General features: G+C 35.0%; 1 protein-coding gene across 1 annotated transcript in view; it reads right to left on the reverse strand.

Moving 5' to 3' along the window:
* Nucleotides 1–7,261: 7,261 nt before the first annotated feature.
* The window catches only part of ANXA10 (annexin A10), a 62,673-nt gene continuing 50,811 nt past the window's right edge, over nt 7,262–19,123 (reverse strand). The window contains exons 7-12 of the mRNA XM_007097203.2: nt 16,413–16,466; nt 16,224–16,317; nt 15,479–15,574; nt 13,103–13,161; nt 9,523–9,645; nt 7,262–7,330 (exon numbers count right to left, since the gene is read on the reverse strand). Coding sequence (XP_007097265.1) covers nt 7,262–7,330; nt 9,523–9,645; nt 13,103–13,161; nt 15,479–15,574; nt 16,224–16,317; nt 16,413–16,466 — 495 coding nt within the window. The remainder of the gene's footprint in view (nt 7,331–9,522; nt 9,646–13,102; nt 13,162–15,478; nt 15,575–16,223; nt 16,318–16,412; nt 16,467–19,123) is intronic.

Consider the following 19,123-nt stretch of genomic DNA (forward strand, 5'->3'; position numbering starts at 1 on the left):
TAAAACAGGGAAATGATTCTTCCAACTTTGCTGTTTGTATTCAATATTGTTTTGGGTATTCAAAGTCCTTTGCTGTTCCATATTAATTCAAGGATTGCTTTTCCACTTTTATAAAAAGGGATAAGGGAATTCTGATAGGGATTCCAACGAATCTATAGATCACTTTGTGTAGAATTGTCATCTTATCAGTAATAATTCTTCCAATCCATAAACAAATGTGTACTTCCATTTTTTAGCTCTTCTTTGATTTCTTTCAGCAATGTTGTAGTTTTCAGTGTGCAAGTCTTTAACCTTGAATAAATTCATTCTTAGGTATTTTATTATTTTGGATGCTATTGTGATTGGATATTTTTAAGTACCTTGCTTGTGTATAAAAACACAACTGATTTTTGAATGTTGATATTGAACTCTATAACTGTAAAATTTATTGTCTCCAATATTTATTTTGTGGATTCTTCAGGAATTTATCTTTCTTTAATGTTTTTAATTTATTTTTGAGAGAGAGAGAGAGAGAGAGAGAGAGAAGTAGAGAGAGAGGGATACACAGAATCCGAAGCAGACTCCAGGTTCTGAGCTGCCAGCACAGAGCCTGACGTGGGGCTCGAACTCATGAAATGTGAGATCATGACCTGAGCTGAAGCTGGATGGTTAATGGATGCAGCCACCTAAGTGCCCCTTCAGGAATTTCTGTATATGGGATCATGTCATCTGTGAATAGAGTTTTGCTTTCTCCTTTCCGATGTAGATGCCTTCTTTGTTATTTTTCTTACGTAATTGCTCTGACTAGTCCTTCCAGTAAAATGTTGAATAGCAGTGGTGAAAGCAGACATCCTTGTTCTGTTGATGATTTTAGGAAAAACATTTTGGTCTTTTATCATAATGTTAGCTGTGTTTACCATAAATGTGCTTTATCATGTTGAGGAAGTTATCTTGTCTTCCTAGTTTGCCAAGTATTTTTATTGTGAAAAATACTTTTTTTGAATGCTCATACTGCATTAACTGAAGTGATCATATGTCTTTTTACTTCACTCTCTTAATATAGTATATTACACGATTGGTTTTCTTATGTTGAATCACTCATACATTCCTGGGGTAAATCCCACTGAGTCATAGTGTATAATATTTTAAAAATGCTGTTGAACTCAGTTTGCTGGTATTTTGTATCTATATTTGGATTTTTTGTATCATATTCATAAGGGATATTGGTGTGTAGTTTTCTCTTCTTATGATGTCTTAGTCTGATTTTAGTATCAGGCAATACAGTACTCATAGAATGCAAGTTAGGAAATGTTTCTACCTCGTCTGTTTTCTGGAAAAGTTGAAAAAGATAGGTTCTAATTCTTCTTTAAATGTTTAGTAGAATTACAGGGCTCCTGGGTGGCTCAATCAGTTAGGCATTCAATTCTTGATTTCCATTCAGGTCATGATCTCATGGTTGGTGAGATCGATTCCCACATTGGGCTCTGTGCTGACAGCATGGAGCCTGCATGGGATTCCCTCTCTCCCTCTCTCACTGCCCCCTGCCCCATTTGTGCACATGCTCTCTCTCTCTCTGTCTCTCTGTCTCTCTGTCTCTCTCTGTCTCTCAAAACAAAAACTTGGAAAAAAAAAAAAAGCTTAGTAAATGTTTAGTAGAATTAACCCGTGAAGCCAGCTAGGCTGGACTTTTCTTTGTTGAGAGGTTTTTGATAACTGATTCAATTTCTTTACTTATTACAGATGTTGTTCGATTTTCTATTTCTTTTGAGTTGGTTTTGATGATTTATGTGTTACTGGGAATTTGACCATTTAACCTAGATTATATAAATTTTTTTGGTGTGTAATTAGTTGTTCATAGTACTTCTGTATAATCCTTTGTATTTCTGTAGCATCACTACTAATATCCTCATGTTCATTCCTGATTTTATTTATTTGCATCTTCTTTCTTATTTTCTCTGTCAACCTAGCTAAATGTTTGTCAATTTTGTTGATCTTTTCTGAGATCCAACTTTTGTTTTATTGCTCTTTCTGTTATTTTTCTATTATCTATTTTATTTATCCTCACACTGATCTTCTGTCTTTCCTTCCGTTAGCTTAGGTTTTAGATTGTTCTTTTCTTTCTACTTCTTTAGGGTATAAAATTAGGTTGTTGATCTGAGATCTTTAATCTTTTTCAATGAAAACGGTATTAACTGGTATAAATTTCCTTTGAGGACTGCTTTCTCTGTGTCCCATAAGTTTTGGTATGTTGTGCTTTTACTGTCATTTCTTTCTAAGCATTTTCTGATTTTCCTGTGATTTTTTTTCTCTGACTCATTGTGTGTGCTGTTTAATTTCCATATATTGTTAATTTCCATATATTTGTTTAATCTCCATATATTTGTTAATTGTTAATTTGTTTAATTTCCATATATTTGTTAATGATTTTTAACTTCACTCTGTTAAAAATGAAGATACTTTCTATGACTGAAAAGATACTTTCTATGACTTCGGTATTTTTCAGTATATTGAAACTTGTTTTGTAGACCAGCATATGGTCTCTTCTGGATAATGTTTGATATGTACATGAGAAGAATGTATGTTCTGATGTTGTTGGGTATAGTCTTCTAAATATGTTCATTAGGTCTAATTGGCTTATGGTGTTAAGTTAGTTCTTTCCTTATTGATCTTCTGTCCAGAAGTTCTATCTATTATTGGAAGTAGGGTATTGAAATCGTCAACTATTATTTTAGAACTGTCAGTTCTGTGTCCTTCCATTTTGTTAGTGTTCATTTCATACATTTGAGGGCTCTTTTGTTTGGCGTTTACATATTTTTAATTGTTATATCTTTTAGATGAATTATGCCTTTTCTGAGTATATAATGTCTTTTTTATTTCTTGTAACAGTTTTTGAGTTAAAGTGTATGTTGCCTGATATTAGTAAAAGCTACTAGCTCTCTCTCTCTCTCTCTCTCTTTTTTTTTTTTTTTTTTTTTTTTGCTATTTGTATGGAATATCTTTTTCTATCATTTCACTTTTAACATCTTTGGGTTTTTGGATCTAAAGGGAGTCTCTTACAGACAGTATATAGTTAAATCATGTTTTTTTTTTTTTTAATCCATTCTGCCAATCTTTATTTTTTGATCCACTTACATTTAATCCATTTTACATTTAAAATAATTACTGATAATGAAGAACTTACTTTTCTCATTTTGGTACTTGTTTTTAAAAATTTTTTTTTGTTAATGTTTATTCATTTTTGAGACAGAGAAAGACAGAGCATGAGTGGGGGAGGGGCAAAGAGAGAGGGAGACAGAATCCAAAGCAGTGTCCACGCTCTGAGCTGTCAGCACAGAGCCCGACGGGGGGCTCGAACTCATGGACCACGAGATCATGACCTGAGCCAAAGCCGGACACTTAACTGATGGAGCCACCCAGGTGCCCCGGTACTTGTTTTTAATAAGTGTTATGCCTTTGTGTTGTTTGTTTCTTAAGGATAGTTTCTAGTAATTTTATCCATTAATGAGTATACTTTAATGTTTTTTTCATGTTTTTTGTGAACTGTATGTTTTGGATATTATGACGTGGTAATTCTAGAATTTTTTTTTCTTCTTAAGTGTTTGTTTTTGTTTCCATCTGTTCACAGTAGCTGTAGTTTTGTTTAGTGACTTTTCTAAACACTTTTTATAATGTCTCTGTTCTTCATCATGTGTGGTCTCTGAAGTCTTTGTTTCTTTAGTCACTGTTTTGACAGATATTTCTTTGAACACAAGAATGGACAAGAAAGAGTGAAGAGGAGGAGGAGGTGGAGGTGAAGGAGGAGGAGGAGGAATTAAGAAAAAAATTTCTCCCATATTTTGTAGATTGGCTGTATGCTGAGATATGCCTTTCAACACTTAGACCATTTAGAACTCTGCATTGCCCTTCACTTTCTGCTTGGACTAATCCTAGAGACCAATAAGTTGACAGCTTAGAGTCTTCTCAAGTCTTTTCAGTGTGTGTCCTGCCTCGGGCATGTGCATGACTTTATAAATCCCCATATATAGGGGGAATATATAGATTTCCCATATTTTCTTCACAGGCTTTCATCACTCAGTTGTACTGCCTCAATTGTAATCTTTTGCCCTAGGCAGCTGCCAGTGGTTCATTTGTCTTAGGATTTTTCCTTCCCGAGTGAGGTCTGGTTTGGACAAAACAAAGACAAGTGCCTCACCTTGGTCCTTTAGTGAGCTCCCAGACAGAGTTAAACATATTCTGTGTTAATAAGCCAGATATGCTCCTCAGAGGTCCACAGTGGCTGGTGTCTTCACAACTGCCATTGAGTTGGGAGGAAGATGGAAAAAGAAGAAATAAAAATGTCACAAAGCTTTCCTACCTCATGTGACTGTTTTCTTGATTCAGAGTTAATTACTATTTTTCAGAGTTCTGACAAAGTTAATTCTGACAGCTTTTGCATGATTTTTTTTTGATGCTTCTTTGGAGGGATGGGCCCTTAGAGCAGCCTACTCTGCTGTTTTCAGTGTCATCACATATTTGGCATTGTTTTTAACATACGTGAAATATTTAACTTTGATAATAATAATATGCTACTAAATCAGAACACTCATTTTATTTTTTTAGCAAATGATTAGCCTCTTTACATGTTTAATCTATTTGGGCCTAAACCGAGCATAGTAAAATACTGAATGCAAAGGACACAAATACCTTTCTGCAGTCTTTCCATATCTGGTTTTATTTTTTTCTGGAATAGCCAGTAATTCAGGTAATTTACTATTTCCCTACTGTAGATGGGTAACACACCAAAAGCAAATTTATTCCTTTAAATGTTTGTCTTTTTTTCCCCTATAAGTTAAATATGGGAGATGTTTTTAATTTAACCAGAGATTTTTCACTTGTTACTCAGTCCATCAGGTAAACATTTGTGCATTAGAAGATGATATAAACAGCTAAACATCATTAAGCACAAATAACAACGATGATAATTGAAACAATTTCTTTTATAGGACTTCACTAAGTGAATTATGTGATGACGAAGATGACAATGTCATCTTGGCATGTAAACAACTAAGTGTAGCAATCAAGACAAAAAAGACATTGGCAATGTTAATCTTTACCTAAGTACTGGGATGCTGGAAAACAGAGATGGTCAAGAAATTTTACCACCATTTTGAGTTTCAGAAAATGGCTTTCTAATAGAACCATTCTTCCTCATCCCACTTAGCTAAGACTTACAGATGACCTCCTGTTTACCTATAACAATCCTACACCCACCCACCCATCAAATTCCTTTCCTTGCCTCATAAATGGTTAACTGAACTGTTTTCCTCTAGTGACCAATCTGGACAAGATACATACTAACTTGACTAAACTTTACTCAGGTTTCTGCCTTCCCACAGGTCCCCGACTTTAATCCGCCCTTTGTCTCCTGCTGAAAATTTACTGGAAGCATTCACTGTTCCAAATCAACTGTCTAATCTCAGATCAATGACGGGCTATGTAACCAAAGACATTCCCAGATGAATTGTCCAGCCACACCACAAATTCATCCCATCCCCCCATACCTGATTCTTTCTAGCCTTGTTTATTCACCCTTAGAAATTAAAAATCCTTTTTCTGGCTACCCTTGAGACTCCTGTAAATCTCGTGGTCAGAGCATTCTCTCTATTGCAGTCTCTTTCCCTACTGCAGCTCCTCTTTCCAATTATTGCACTAGTCCTTTTGATAAAATCCCTCCCTATCTAAGTCTAGATTTGTATTTGATTTGGCAGCACAATGTTGTACTAGAGAAATAAAAGGTATTACCTAGCTGAAGTGTAAATTCCACAATTTATTGAACTAATTACAGAAATATATCCTAGCAAGGAAAATTTGTATTTAAATATCTAAATTCTCAGTAAGAATTCTAACATTTTTCTTATTAAAAATTGTATGTGAAAAACATTTTATCTGGAAGAATAGCCATACTAAATGACTCAAACAATGACTACCTTTGATGGAAATGTTAATGATATTTTTTAAAGATAAAAATCAAAGCCAATTTAAAATGATATAACGTCATACACCATAGCAGTAAGTTTAAATCTTGAAAATGGTTTCAGAAGTCTAATTATTCTTAAATGTTTTATGTTGTGCCCAGTTACTGTGTTCTAAACGTCCTATATCATTTTGCTTGTAAGAAAACAGGTTCTGAGAACATTTTTCATTTCTCCTGAGACTGGTAGAGACAGATATATAGGAACTGGGTTACAGGGTATTGCAAAACAAATTCCATGTGGAGTAAAGCACTCCTATCAATTTCACCAGTTCATCTAGATTTATTGCATGTGTCCTCATTCTCCTTGTTTGACTTCATTAACTGCAGCTTCCTGTGATCTTGGATTTGTGTTTTCTGTTGTGTATAATGGGAGCCCTCTGTTATGGACTCACCCATCTCTGTTTCTGCTTTTATTCTTGGCTGTATTGTGGCATCAATCTAGATTCTCTCCCAGATGTGATCTCAGTGAGTATTTCTCCTTTGCTGCTCCTAATTTACTGAGTTTTCAGACACATGAGAGGCCAGGCTTTACTGATGGTACAAAGCACATAACTTCCAAATGACTTTGGTGCAGATGTGAAGAAGGGATGATAAAAACAATGAACAATGGCTTTTCTGACGTTGCATGGGCAAATAATAGGTTTCTTAGGCACTAATATTAAAAAAAATTAGCTAAACTGCCTTTACCAGAATGATTGTCAAATACACAGACACACACGTACTCACACACACATACAAGCATACACCCAATTTACATCCAAGTCTCTTATGTATCTAAGCCTGACGAACATCTATCGGGTTGCATTTTGCTGTTTCATATCTTCATTTTCTTTTACATAAAGGCAGCTTTAGATGTTTACTCTGGGTTTATTGCATTTGTACAGAAGTCTTGAAAATTTCTCTGAGGGGGATGGCCACACACTGTGTTTTCTTTTCCCTAAGAATGCTAAAGGACAGTTGTAAGCAGACTCTTGCTCTAGGGAATTGAAAGTTCACATTTAAATAAAATATATTTCAACGAAAAAAATTTTTATTTTTCCATTATACACAATTTAATAAATCGCTGATTTGGATAATAAGTACAAATCTAGCCTCCTATACTTTTATCAATAGATTCTTCTTTGGCTCAGAATGATTTTAAAGATAGCAGAGAAAATATGATTCTACAGTTTTGCTACAATGCTTCTAACAATACAAATTTATCACAAACTCTATATTTTGACAAGTCTGTAGAGAGGAGTGTGCAGTCCTGCAAATCCATCTCTTGATTTAGTAATCTTCAGCATCACCAGCACAGATGGCGAGCAGAGCTTTCTCATAATGCCCTGAAGCAAAGTTCTGAAAACAAACAAACAAACAATGTATTTGAAAGAAAATGTCTTAGTATTTCTAAAAAAGAAGCGTCAGTCCTCTGAACTATAGTCAGAAAGATCCATGGGCCATTAGTGTTTCCAAAATTGTTGTCTTTTTTCATCTAAAGATTTAATATGTCCTGAGAACTATCCCAGTGGAAGTTATTGAAAAATAATACCATGGTTATAGGCAATAGAACAGGGTTTCTATAAAGTTGATTTAACCCTGATGTGTATTTATAAAAAGAATAACTTACAGTAGAATTAAATCTCCTCAACTTTAGGAAGAGGTGTCCTAATATTATTGTTATAAATCAGTTTAGAGTCTTGGAGGGTAAACTGGCAATATGTTTCCAAAGACTTAAAAATGTTTATACTCATTAATGCAGTAATTCCACTTCAAGAAATATATTCTAAGGAAATAATGATTAATTATTGATGAACACAAAAATTTACATTCAAAAATATAGACAACTTTATGTATGATAGTGAAAAAGTAAAAAGCAATATTTAATAATGTGGGGTAGTTTATGTATTTTATAACTTATACAGTGGGATACCATAATTCAATGAAAGTATTCCTTTATGTAGTAAAGCATATTAATGTTTACATATGTTTTTAAAAAGACAGAACCTACAACATTTCATTACTGGTTATCTGTGGTAGAGAATAAGGCAATTTTTATCTTCTTTTTATGGTCTTCTATAGTTTCTAAGTGTTTCAAAACAATAATAGCAATAAATAAATGGAATCATAAAAACTAAGTTAAAAATCAACTATCATATTAACATTCTCTCACACAAAGTCATGTAATAATAATTCACTGCTTTAAGTGCACGTAGTAGTGTTACATTAATTATATGTAAATAACAGTAGACTTTGAGGTGGCTGTGGCTAATTGCAGTAGTTTATTTGTTTAGAAAATGTATTAGGACAGGCAGTTCTCAAAGTTTAGGATATTGAAGGTAGGGGCAAGGAGAGTTTTATCAGAACCAAGGAATAAAATTCCTCTTAACTGTTGCATCAAGTCCTCCATTTGGAAACCAATTTGGCCACAAAAGGCCTAGAGGGCCATCTGGGTTTTTGTGGTCCTTTGGTCCTTGGGCTGTTATGTTGCTTCTGGATCACTCTTTTAATAAACTAAAAAGCTATTTTATGCAATTGAACATTTCAGTGTAAAACAATTTGTATAAGGAACAACATCTAGCTGTGTGCAAAGCAGAAGTGAAGATACATGCTCAGGGCCCTGTGCCTGGTTTAATGCTCTCCTGGTGCCATCCTCAAATTCTTTATAAGTTTTTGAAAGAGGAGTCAGACACTTGAATTGCAGATTGGGTGCCCCAAAGTACCTATCTAGAGCCCTATATAGTCTAATAATTCTTTGCTAGGTTTTATCAAAATCCAGACTAAAGTTTAGACATATCAGGATGAAGAAATGGACTTGTTCACTTCTGAATCATTGCTGCTTTGCCCCTTAAGGGGTAAAGAGATGGGTGTGTACACAAAGAATTTTATGTTACTACCAACGTTAAATTCCTCCAAATTACCAGTTTATGGGATTGGACTGTCCGCCCTGCCTTCTATAACAATATGGGAAGAGAGCTGAATTGACCTAAGAAACCTCTTCACAATTAGTGTGGTCTTTTTGTAAAATGTATTTTTCCTGATACTGATCATGCTTCAAAATTTAACTGATAAAGCACAATTACACAAGTAGGGATGAATAACAATTTTTGTTCAAAACACATCAAAGAGAAATAAATTCTGTTACTGAGGTAAAGGGATTTTCTCATTCAGCACCTGTCGGTGCACTAAAGGCTGTCTGATGTAAAAAAGTAGATTATCTTTGTTAGAATAGTTAAATTTTTATTTTATTATTATTTTTTTTAATATTTATTTATTTTTTAGAGAGAAGTGCAAGTGGGGGAAGGGGCAGAAAGAGAGGGAGACAGAAGATCTAAAGCAGGCTCTGTGCTGATGGCAGAGAGCCTTATGTAGGGCTCGAACTCCGGAACCATGAGATCATGACCTGGGCTGAAATCAGACACTTAACCAACTGATCCACCCATGTGCCTTATTAAATTTTTAGATTCTAATGAAGTTGTTTATATTAAAGCTCTTATTTCAGTTTCAAAAGGGACAAAATATGGGTCAAAATAAATCATGTGTAGATTTACCTTAATGTCATGAAATAGGGATTTTCCGTATCTCTCTTTGTATCGTTTCCTGATGGTCATCAGGTCTATTTCACTTCTGGCAATTAGAATCCTGATTACGGTTTTATTATGGAAACCAAAGTCCTAGAAGATAGAGAAAAGGAGGGAAAAAATTAGAAAATGGTAAAAGTTAATCTGTCTAATATAGACTCATCCTCTTTTCTGTGACTATTTATTCCTCCTGTGATCCTCGAACGCTGGCATTGCGATCTGGGAAGTGCCCGAGTCATACTCCCAGTGTCCTCTGTGACTTCTCCCTCTCTCTTACTGTGTGCATACCGTGAAGCAGTCTACCTATTTGACTTCTTTCATTTGCTTTACTAATTTATTTTGTTGAAGTATACTTGACATACTATTGCCTATAGGTTCCAGATGTACATCATAGTGATTCAGTATTTTATACATTACAAGATGATCCCCCAAATCTAATTTTTTACCATACAGTTTTTTGCCATATAGTTATTACAATATTACTGACTATATTCCCTATGCTGTGTGTTACATCACCATGATTTATTTATCTTATAACTGGAAGTTTGTGTCTCTTAATCCTCTTCAGCTATTTTGCCTATTCCCCCACCCCTCTCCTTCTGTGACCAAGTTTGTTTCCTGTACCTGTCTGTTTCTGTTTTGTTTATTCATTTGTCTTGTTTTTTAGATTCTACACATAAATGAAATAATATGGTATTTGTCTTTCTCTGTCTGACTTATTTAGCATAATACCCTCTAGGTCCACCCATGTTGTTGCAAATGGCAAGATTTCATTCTTTTTTATGGCTGAGTAATATTCCAGTGTGTGTGTGTGTGTGTGTGTGTGTGTGTGTGTGTGTGTGACACATTCTTTATTGATGGACACATAGGTTGTTTCTTGGCTATTGTACATAATATTACAATGAACATAGGGGTGCATATATCTCTTCAAATTGGTGTTTTTGTTTGCTTTTGAATAAATACTAAGAAATGGAATCGCTAGATTGTATAGTAGTTCTATTTTTAATTTTTTGAGGAAACTCCGTACTATTTTCCACATTGGCCGCGCCAATATACATTCCTACCAACAGCGTATGAGAATTCTCTTTTCTTTACATCCTTGCCAATCACTTGTTATTTTTTGTCTTTTGACAGGTGTGAGGTGATATCTCCTGTGATTTTGATTTGCATTTCCCTAATGATTAGTAATACTGAGCACCTTTTCATGTGCCTGGTGGCCATCTGTATGTTGCTTCCAGTGGGACTGCTGGAGCTGGTGTGTGGGTGAGAGGCCCAAGGCATGCTGGGCAGCTCTAGCAGGCTGGGTAGAGCACCTGCACCCTGTTCATGTCTCTGTTGTCAAGGTGGAGGGGGAAGATGAAACCTGGTGCTCGTTCACACCTCTGACCCTGGAGAAAGTTCCAGCAGTTCCTTGCCTATTTGGTGACTACTTTAAGGTTAATGGATGAATTTCCTTTACTTATAGTCTAGTTGCCCTTTAAACTGCTGTTTCTTCACTGTGCCAAGGGCAGGTCAGTCTGTGCATGGGCCCCTCAGTGATTTCCCTTCCTACTAAGGTCTTTGTGTCAGGATTACTATGTTTCCAACTCTCCCATCTTTCTCTATGTTGTGAGAAACATTATCGTTTGTTGTGCAGAAGCTGTTCAGCTTTCAGTTCTTCAAGAGGAACTGCTCTCTGTGTAGGTGTAGATTTGGTGTGTTGGTGGGAGGAGGTGAGTTCAGGGTCTTCCTACATCACCATCTTGGGACCCCTTTCTATTTTGCTTCTTAAATGCCTTGTGATTTCTATTTCCATTGCCACTCCCTTGATGCTGGCCCTTATCATTTCACCCTGATTCTGCAATAGTTCCTTTCTTTAACAGCCAACTTTTACACTGTCTCCCTCACACTGCATTATGAAATGCAAATCTGATCATGTACTCTTTCTAGGTGAAAATTCTTCTAGGCCAGGGAGGCAGGTGGGTTTTGAATTCTGTTAGATGAACATTGGTATGTCTGAGTAAGACAGCAATTGCATCTTTATTTTATAGTCTATTATTAAAAATCGTAAAAATAAAAATTCCAAATATTTGAAATATTTGCCGAATTTAACTCAAATACTGAAAAATACAAAAATCAACTTCTGTATACTAGCTCCAGAAGGAATATTGCTTGACAAACCAATTTCGATTTGTCTTTTCAAATGGAGTAATGGGGACATCCAGTGGCCAGTGAGCATAATTTTTTTGAGCATAATAAAATTTTTAATGTCTGAATGTTTTGGGAATAGACCTGCCGAATAAATTTTCATAATTTGATGTGATTCAATTAAGTGATTTTACCCAAGTTTCCATATTTCAGTTGTATATCATTCATTAGAGTGTACTGGAGAAAAATCTCTGTAGATGTTCTTTGATTAACAGTAGTATAAACAGCTTTGGCCAATATTTTACACTCGAGGTTATCATATATCAACAACTCAATTATTCGAATATACAATCTTCTTCTTTACCTCCAAACCAGTTGTGAGTACACATATCTTTATTTTTGCATTGAAAGACACACAGAAGGAATAGGATTTTTATTCATTATGAGAATAAGTAGCCCTCTTCTTGGGCAAATTTGGAATCAGAGTAATTGTGCTTCTTTTCCCATGGTCATTCACAAGTGAAACTTCATTCTGGTTTTGGGGAAGGACACTATTGAAATTGTTCAATAGCATTGCCTGATACATTATTTAATTTTTTAAAAATCAAATAAACCTTTTCTGCTTGGAAATAGAATAAAATAGGGGAAGGCCATGAACATTAATCTTCCTTCTGTGTTCTGAGGATACACAGGTTCTTGTACGTAAATAAAAAATACTCTTTACACAAGATATATAATAGAAGTATTCTTGAATATTATATTATCCCAACATGCTAGCTACTTTTAATGAACTTGTCTGTAAAAATTACTTTGGTGATAAAACACTATTAAAATTGTTGTATTGCTGACTTAAAAAAATAATTTTCACTGAATTTTTGAAGCCATGATACATATGCAATGATTCGTATCAGAACTTTTCTTTTTCAAAATATGGGTCACACACGTTATGAATAAAGTGTGCATTGTCTCATGCATTTAAGTGTTTGTTTCTTTAAAAACAAATGCACCAAAAGATGTGTGATTGACTATCACACTAAACTATGAAAGCCATTCTCATTTAATTATAAAATAGATTTAGAGTTTATTATTGTCTAGCCATCTCTTTTTAAGTGTTTTTTAAGATAGCACTTTATGTTTAAAAATAATTACTAACATTATTTTGTGTTTTATTAAAACACTGAATTCTATTTTTGAACCGTATGCAAATATATTCATTTCAAACAAGAAATGCTCAAGTGAAAAAATGTATTATACACCAGAATGAGACCCACCAAAGAAATAATGCTCTGCTTTCTATACAAATTGAGTTACCTGAGAAGTATGACTCCTTGGGGCCTATCTCCCCCATGTGCTTTAGTTAGTGATTTGAGAAGGTAAACATGGTTTCTGGAGAAATTTTAAAAAATACGTGGGTCATACTTACATGGATTGCATTATATAGCCTATAAGCAAAGTAGGATGGTTTGTCTCGAACACATAGAACTAGAAAAAATCAGAGAGAAAAAAAGAAAGTTTGAGAGTGACAGTATGTATTTTCTTCAGAATTTGGGAAACAATGAGAATACTTCTTTCTTTTTCTGTTAAAGTCCTGGAAGAGTGATACTTTTTGAATTCTCTGTGGGATCCCTCATTGTACATTGCAGTAAAATTTCCACATTTAGAATACTGGTAAAACCATAACACATAGAAAAATATAAACCAACAATATTATAATGATTCATTCAGATTTTCATTTAGTCTATCTCTACCTCTTGGAGATCTGTAGTTCCTTTGCATAGCCTAGAGAAGAAAAATGTGTGCTCTTTATTTGAAGATTAAATAGATCACTATTACAGATTTTTATTATTGTATAATTCAATGTGCAGTTGGCTCATTTTCCCAAACACTATTTTTTTAAATGTTTATTTATTTGTTTTGAGAGAGAGAGAGAGAGAGGAGAGAGTGAGCAGGGGAGGGGCAGGGAGAGAGGGAGAGAGAGAATTCCAAGCAGGCTCTGCATTGTTAGCACAGAGCCTGATGCAGGGTTCAATCTCATGACCTTGAGATCATGATCTTCACTGAAATCAAGAGTGGGATGCTGAACCAACTGAGCTACCCAGGTGCCCCTTCCCAAACGCTATTTTTAATCCTTGGTAGACCTGTGAGTAGGCCTGAAGTCTCTTAAAGAAAAACTGGATGGGCCATAAGGGACCTATACCAGTGTTAGGAGTCATCTAATCAAAGCATTATGGCATTAGAACTACCAAGAGCCTAGTGAACAATTGTCCTTGATAGAAGTCAATTGATGATCATTGACAGTCAATAATGTCTATTTGAGTAAGTGAATAAATTAATGAATAAGTAGCGTATGTGAGGCTTTAACTTTTAGGCAAAATAAGATAATCACAACAGTGTTTTCTCTATAATTCAAACGCTAATTTTAGGTTGTGAGACCATGCCTTCATCTTTTACCTTTATTTATAACTGTGAACCTCCTAGCACTCCCGAGTCATTGCTAGAATGTGGGCACTTTAAAGACAGGGGCTTTTGTTGTGGCTTTTGTTATTTCACTGTTCCATTTGTAGTGCCTAAATCAATGGCCAGAATGGTAGATAACTCAGTAAATGTTTATTGAATAAATGAATGAATCAGTTACATTGTTTTCTGGTATTTCTCATGTCCAGTATTTCTTCTCACTCACTGCTGTGTTTGTGGTGTGGTCTACAGTGGAAAAAGAGCTATCCTGAAACTCAGATGACATGAAGTCCTAGTCATAACTTTGTTGCTCATTAGTTGGCAGACTTTGAGACCATACTAACGTCCTTGGGCCTTGTTTGTTCCATGAATTGTAATAAGATACACGGTAATTAAATTATGTTGAGACTTAGCCAAAATAAAAGCACCCTATCCCCAGAAACACATACAAATATTCATATATTGTATACTATTTCAAGGATTTCATAGAACCCACCAAATCTTTTCATGGAACCCTAGCTTCAAACTCCTTTCCAAGCTAAGCTATACACATTCTGTTACCTATCATCTTCAATGCCCATGAATATATATCTGTGCCGTTCTAGGAATGGAAAATCAGACTGTCCATTTATTCAACAAATACAAGTGATTACTTGATGTGTTCTTTATGAGGATATTTTACAAACACCCTCCATTTGTAGGTCCTGCAATGTGTGTTGTCAAGTCACAGCACAGCACAAGGTACAACATGGGTAATTTAATAGTAGTTGTTAGGAACAGCTACTACTGTTTACCTCTCTGTGGGAAGATATCTTTTCTTTGGAAAGAGCTGGAGGTATGTCTCTCTCACAATAGCCTGCAGAAGTCACTACTAAGTAACAACTTGGTAAATCTTTTTTTTTTTTTTATGGTAGAACTTACCCCTAAAGGCAAAATATTAGAGACAGTGACAAAAAATTATTTTCCTCTTGGAAAAAAGAAAGCCATATTGCTAGGATTTATCTGCTCCTTAAAAAGGGAATGGAAGTCAGTAATGAATTGAAAGGTGTGAGATCCCAATTACCTGAGAGAATATCTGAGAATTCGGTGTTTCCTAGTATGAAAGTTGAACCAGTTACTAGGGAAGGGTATTAGTTCATTAAGTTATCAACTTGCCATGTTAGTGCATTGCGTCAATAGCTAATGTACCTTTCCTGTATAGAATTAACATCCTTACTAAATAATTAAATTCAGGGGAAAGTGACTCAATGAAGAGCATATTCATGCATCTTTAATTCAATCAGAGCTAATTAGCATTTATTCTGGGATAAAAGGTCTGCTGTACACCAAATAAATTATTACTTACCAATTGCAACTAGCAACTCTTGGAAGTATCCATCATAACATTCATTAATGGCATCTACTAGGTCTTGCCCAGAAATATTTTGAAATTCCTGGAAAACTTCAACAAATTGATAAAATTCAAAGGAGAGTTTATACATATTATAAATTTACAACATACATATTGATTAGATTGCTATAAATAGTGAAAGTAAATAAAATATAAAGGTGCAGGTTGAGTGGGAGTAGGCTGTCTTTTACAAATTTTCAGAGTGTTTTATACAAGTAGAAACAAATTAATAAATAAAAGGAACAGAAAGGTATAGAAGTCAAATAAAGTGCCAGCTAATATTAATGCACCTTTAAGACCCATATGGCAGCTTTGCATAGATCATGACATTAATAATAATCTCCTTGACTTGTAATGGACTAAACTATGTTCACTATAGTCTCTTCAGGACAACACATAAAATGCCTAATAGGAAATAGCTAATATATTTGAGTAAATTCTCCATCAAAAACAGAGATTATTTTAAAAGATTCAGTACTTAAAGATTATATAATTCAGTTATTAGAAAAAATAAAATTATAAGAGAACTTAATTCCTTAGTAATGTCATTAGATGAGACAGATCTGTATAAACATAATTCAAAATAAGCACTTTTGTCATAGCTATATGAAACATTTCCCTTTTCTTTCTGCCAGTTAACAACTTGCTTTTTATTACACAGTCAGTTAAGTAGCTGAAAAGGAACTTGATTAACAATTACCCAGCCATAGTTGTTGATAACTTTTGTTGCACAGGATCATTTGCAGCATGGTTTTGTGTTCCCCTGTCTTCTGTTGACAGGCTTCCCACAGGACCTGAAACATCATACAGCTAGGAAATAGCACCACAACCACCTCAGACATTTTAACAAAGGTTTTCCATAGTCATTTTGAGATCTGGTTCTAGTTACCATTGCATCCTGAGCAGCCATTGCAGGATCTGTGTATCCTTCTTCTCTGTTTCCCTGCAAAATAAGCACAGGTTTTCCTTTGTAAATTTTCTTAATTAACGGTCCATATAGGATTATTAGGACAAAAATCTTTGATAATTCCTGAGAAAATTCTATCATTATTTGGAGTCTACATTTGTTGAACGCTATATGAAATATCGGTCTTTTTTAAAAAAATGTGGCGTTTTTAAATGTTTATTTATTTATTTTGAGGAGGGGTAGAGAGAGAGGGAGAGAAAATCCCAAGCAGGCTCCACACTGTCAGCACAGAGACCTACACAGGGCTCCATCTCATGAACCATGAGACCATGACCTGAGCTGAAATCAAGAGTTGGATGCTTAACTGACTGAGCCACTCAGGCACCCCTAAAAATGTAGGCTTCATTTTGTCTTTGCACTGGTGGTAATCTTTAAAAGATGTTAAAATGCTTTTCACTCTTCCAGCTCTCTGTGCAGAGTCTTCTTCCCATCAAACTGGGCATCCAAGGTCTGGCAGTGGGCAGTACAGGTGGATTTAACATTATTAGAGTGAAAGAATGAGTATGAATATTCAGTCTCTGACCTGTAAAATAGGATATATATGACAATAAAATAATGATTAAATCCAAATTTTGTGTAGTAAGAATGTTTTGCAAATTTGTTTCATGCCCAGCACTACCACCCCTTTATGACCAAGGCAATTGAAGAGATGTCCATCACAAACAGGCAGGAAAGATGGCTAGCCAGTGCAGCAGCCTCTGGTCCCCAAGAATTATGATGGAAAGAAGGGAGAAAGAATTAGGAGAGATATGTATGAGACAGTTCATTTAACCTTTCCCTTGGTTTGAGATCTGGAGGGAAGGCTTTCTTTTTCTTTTTCTTTTTTTTTTTTAATTAAAAAAATTTTTTTCAACTATGCTGAGAGAACAGTGAAAATAGGGTGGCTTTTGCTCCTATCTTCTGTTTGAATTTTGGAAATGGCCACATTGTAATGAACTCAGGGATATAACAAGATGGGGCAGAGGAAAATCGAAATACAACTCTCTTGAATTAATATCAATCCCTAAATAGGATTAATGGACTACTTATCTGCTCCTGATGGAGAAAATTTCTCATCTGGATCAAATTTCTTACCTGTTCTTGATGGAGGAACTTGTATGCTAGTTGAGAACCTGGCTGGGGAGGCTGACAGATACAGTTGTTTTATAACCATGGCAGAGACAGATTGTTCTAGTAGCCAAGAGCTATAAGGTGGACTATACTGGTGGATTGTGTGGGACCTAGAATTTAGGGGGATTATTCAGCTCCAGTGAGAACAAAGCTGAGGCTAAACCATCATAGAAGGTTACTTGGCTCTGATCAAACTGAGACAGAAAAAGGATCATAAATTGACCAGCTGCATGGTTTGGCAGCTAATGTTGAGAAATGCTCGTATCCTGGACATCTACATCTCATAGGCTACATGTCCAAAGTTGCCCGGAACCACCATTCCATAGCCAAGATGAGCAAGGATGGAGGAAGTATCTTCATGATCTGAGGACACTATCACTCTCATAAAGATATCTCTTAAAACACACACACATGCTTCTCCACCAAATGCTCTCTTGGTGAGAAGGAGAAGGGATGGCCAGAAATCTGACAGTTGAGTATTTAACTTAATAACTGTGTAAATAATATTGAACATGGACTCACATTAACTGTTCAAAGTATTGTATGGATTAAATTTGCTATGTTAATATAATTAAATATTAGGTTTCCTTGCTAACCAAAAGCTGGAGGTATATGAGAAAGATCAATTTATTCGTAAATAAATACACTATACACTTTAGTGAGTCAATGTGTAACCCTGGAAAATTTAATATGTTTTATCACAACTTAGAAGTTGTATCAACTAGAATTATCCAGCTAAGGAAAAGTTGATACAAACTTATCATACACATTTCTTCTGCCTCATTTCATTTGCCTAAAATATTAGGTGACTAAGACTGCATATGTGTAACTCTTACTTAAAAAATTTGTGTATTATTATTATTATTATTATTATTATTATTATTTTTAGAGAAAGAACGCAAGCAGGGGACAGGGGTAGAGGGAGAGAGAGAGAATTTTGGGATCCATTCTGGGGCTTGATCCCATGACCCTGGGATCATTACCTGAGCCCGAGTCACCCAGGCACCCCAAAAATCTGTGTATTTTTGTAAGCAAGTGTGTACATATGGGCAAGGAATATAAGACAACGCTTGAGTGTGAACATAATTTTATTAAGTGGTAGAATTATGGGAGTTATTTTGCCTTCATATTGCAGAAGTTTTAAGGTGCAGGGATCTTGGGGTTGTATAGTTTTGTCTCTTATCTTAAAGATAAAAAATAAATAGGCTTACAGGTACTAAATGAATTCCTCAAGGTCTTATTATTAAGAAAAATATGATTATTTGATTTCAGTGCCATTTCTGGCCTGAGATTTGGTTACTATACTCTTCCCTTAGCCGAAAGAACTCATTATTTTTAGATAATATCCTCTGGCCAGTCTCTTATGGCTTTAATTTACCCAAGCAATAAATGACTGAAAGCAATAAATGTGCTATATCTTCTATGAACATATGTTGTTTCTTTAACAATATAAACTTATCATGGAAATTCATAGTCCTCATCTTATATGACCTATCAGTAGGATTTGATGCACTTACTCTCTC

Source organism: Panthera tigris, chromosome B1, assembly GCF_018350195.1.
Source record: "Panthera tigris isolate Pti1 chromosome B1, P.tigris_Pti1_mat1.1, whole genome shotgun sequence".
Lineage (NCBI taxonomy): Eukaryota > Metazoa > Chordata > Mammalia > Carnivora > Felidae > Panthera > Panthera tigris.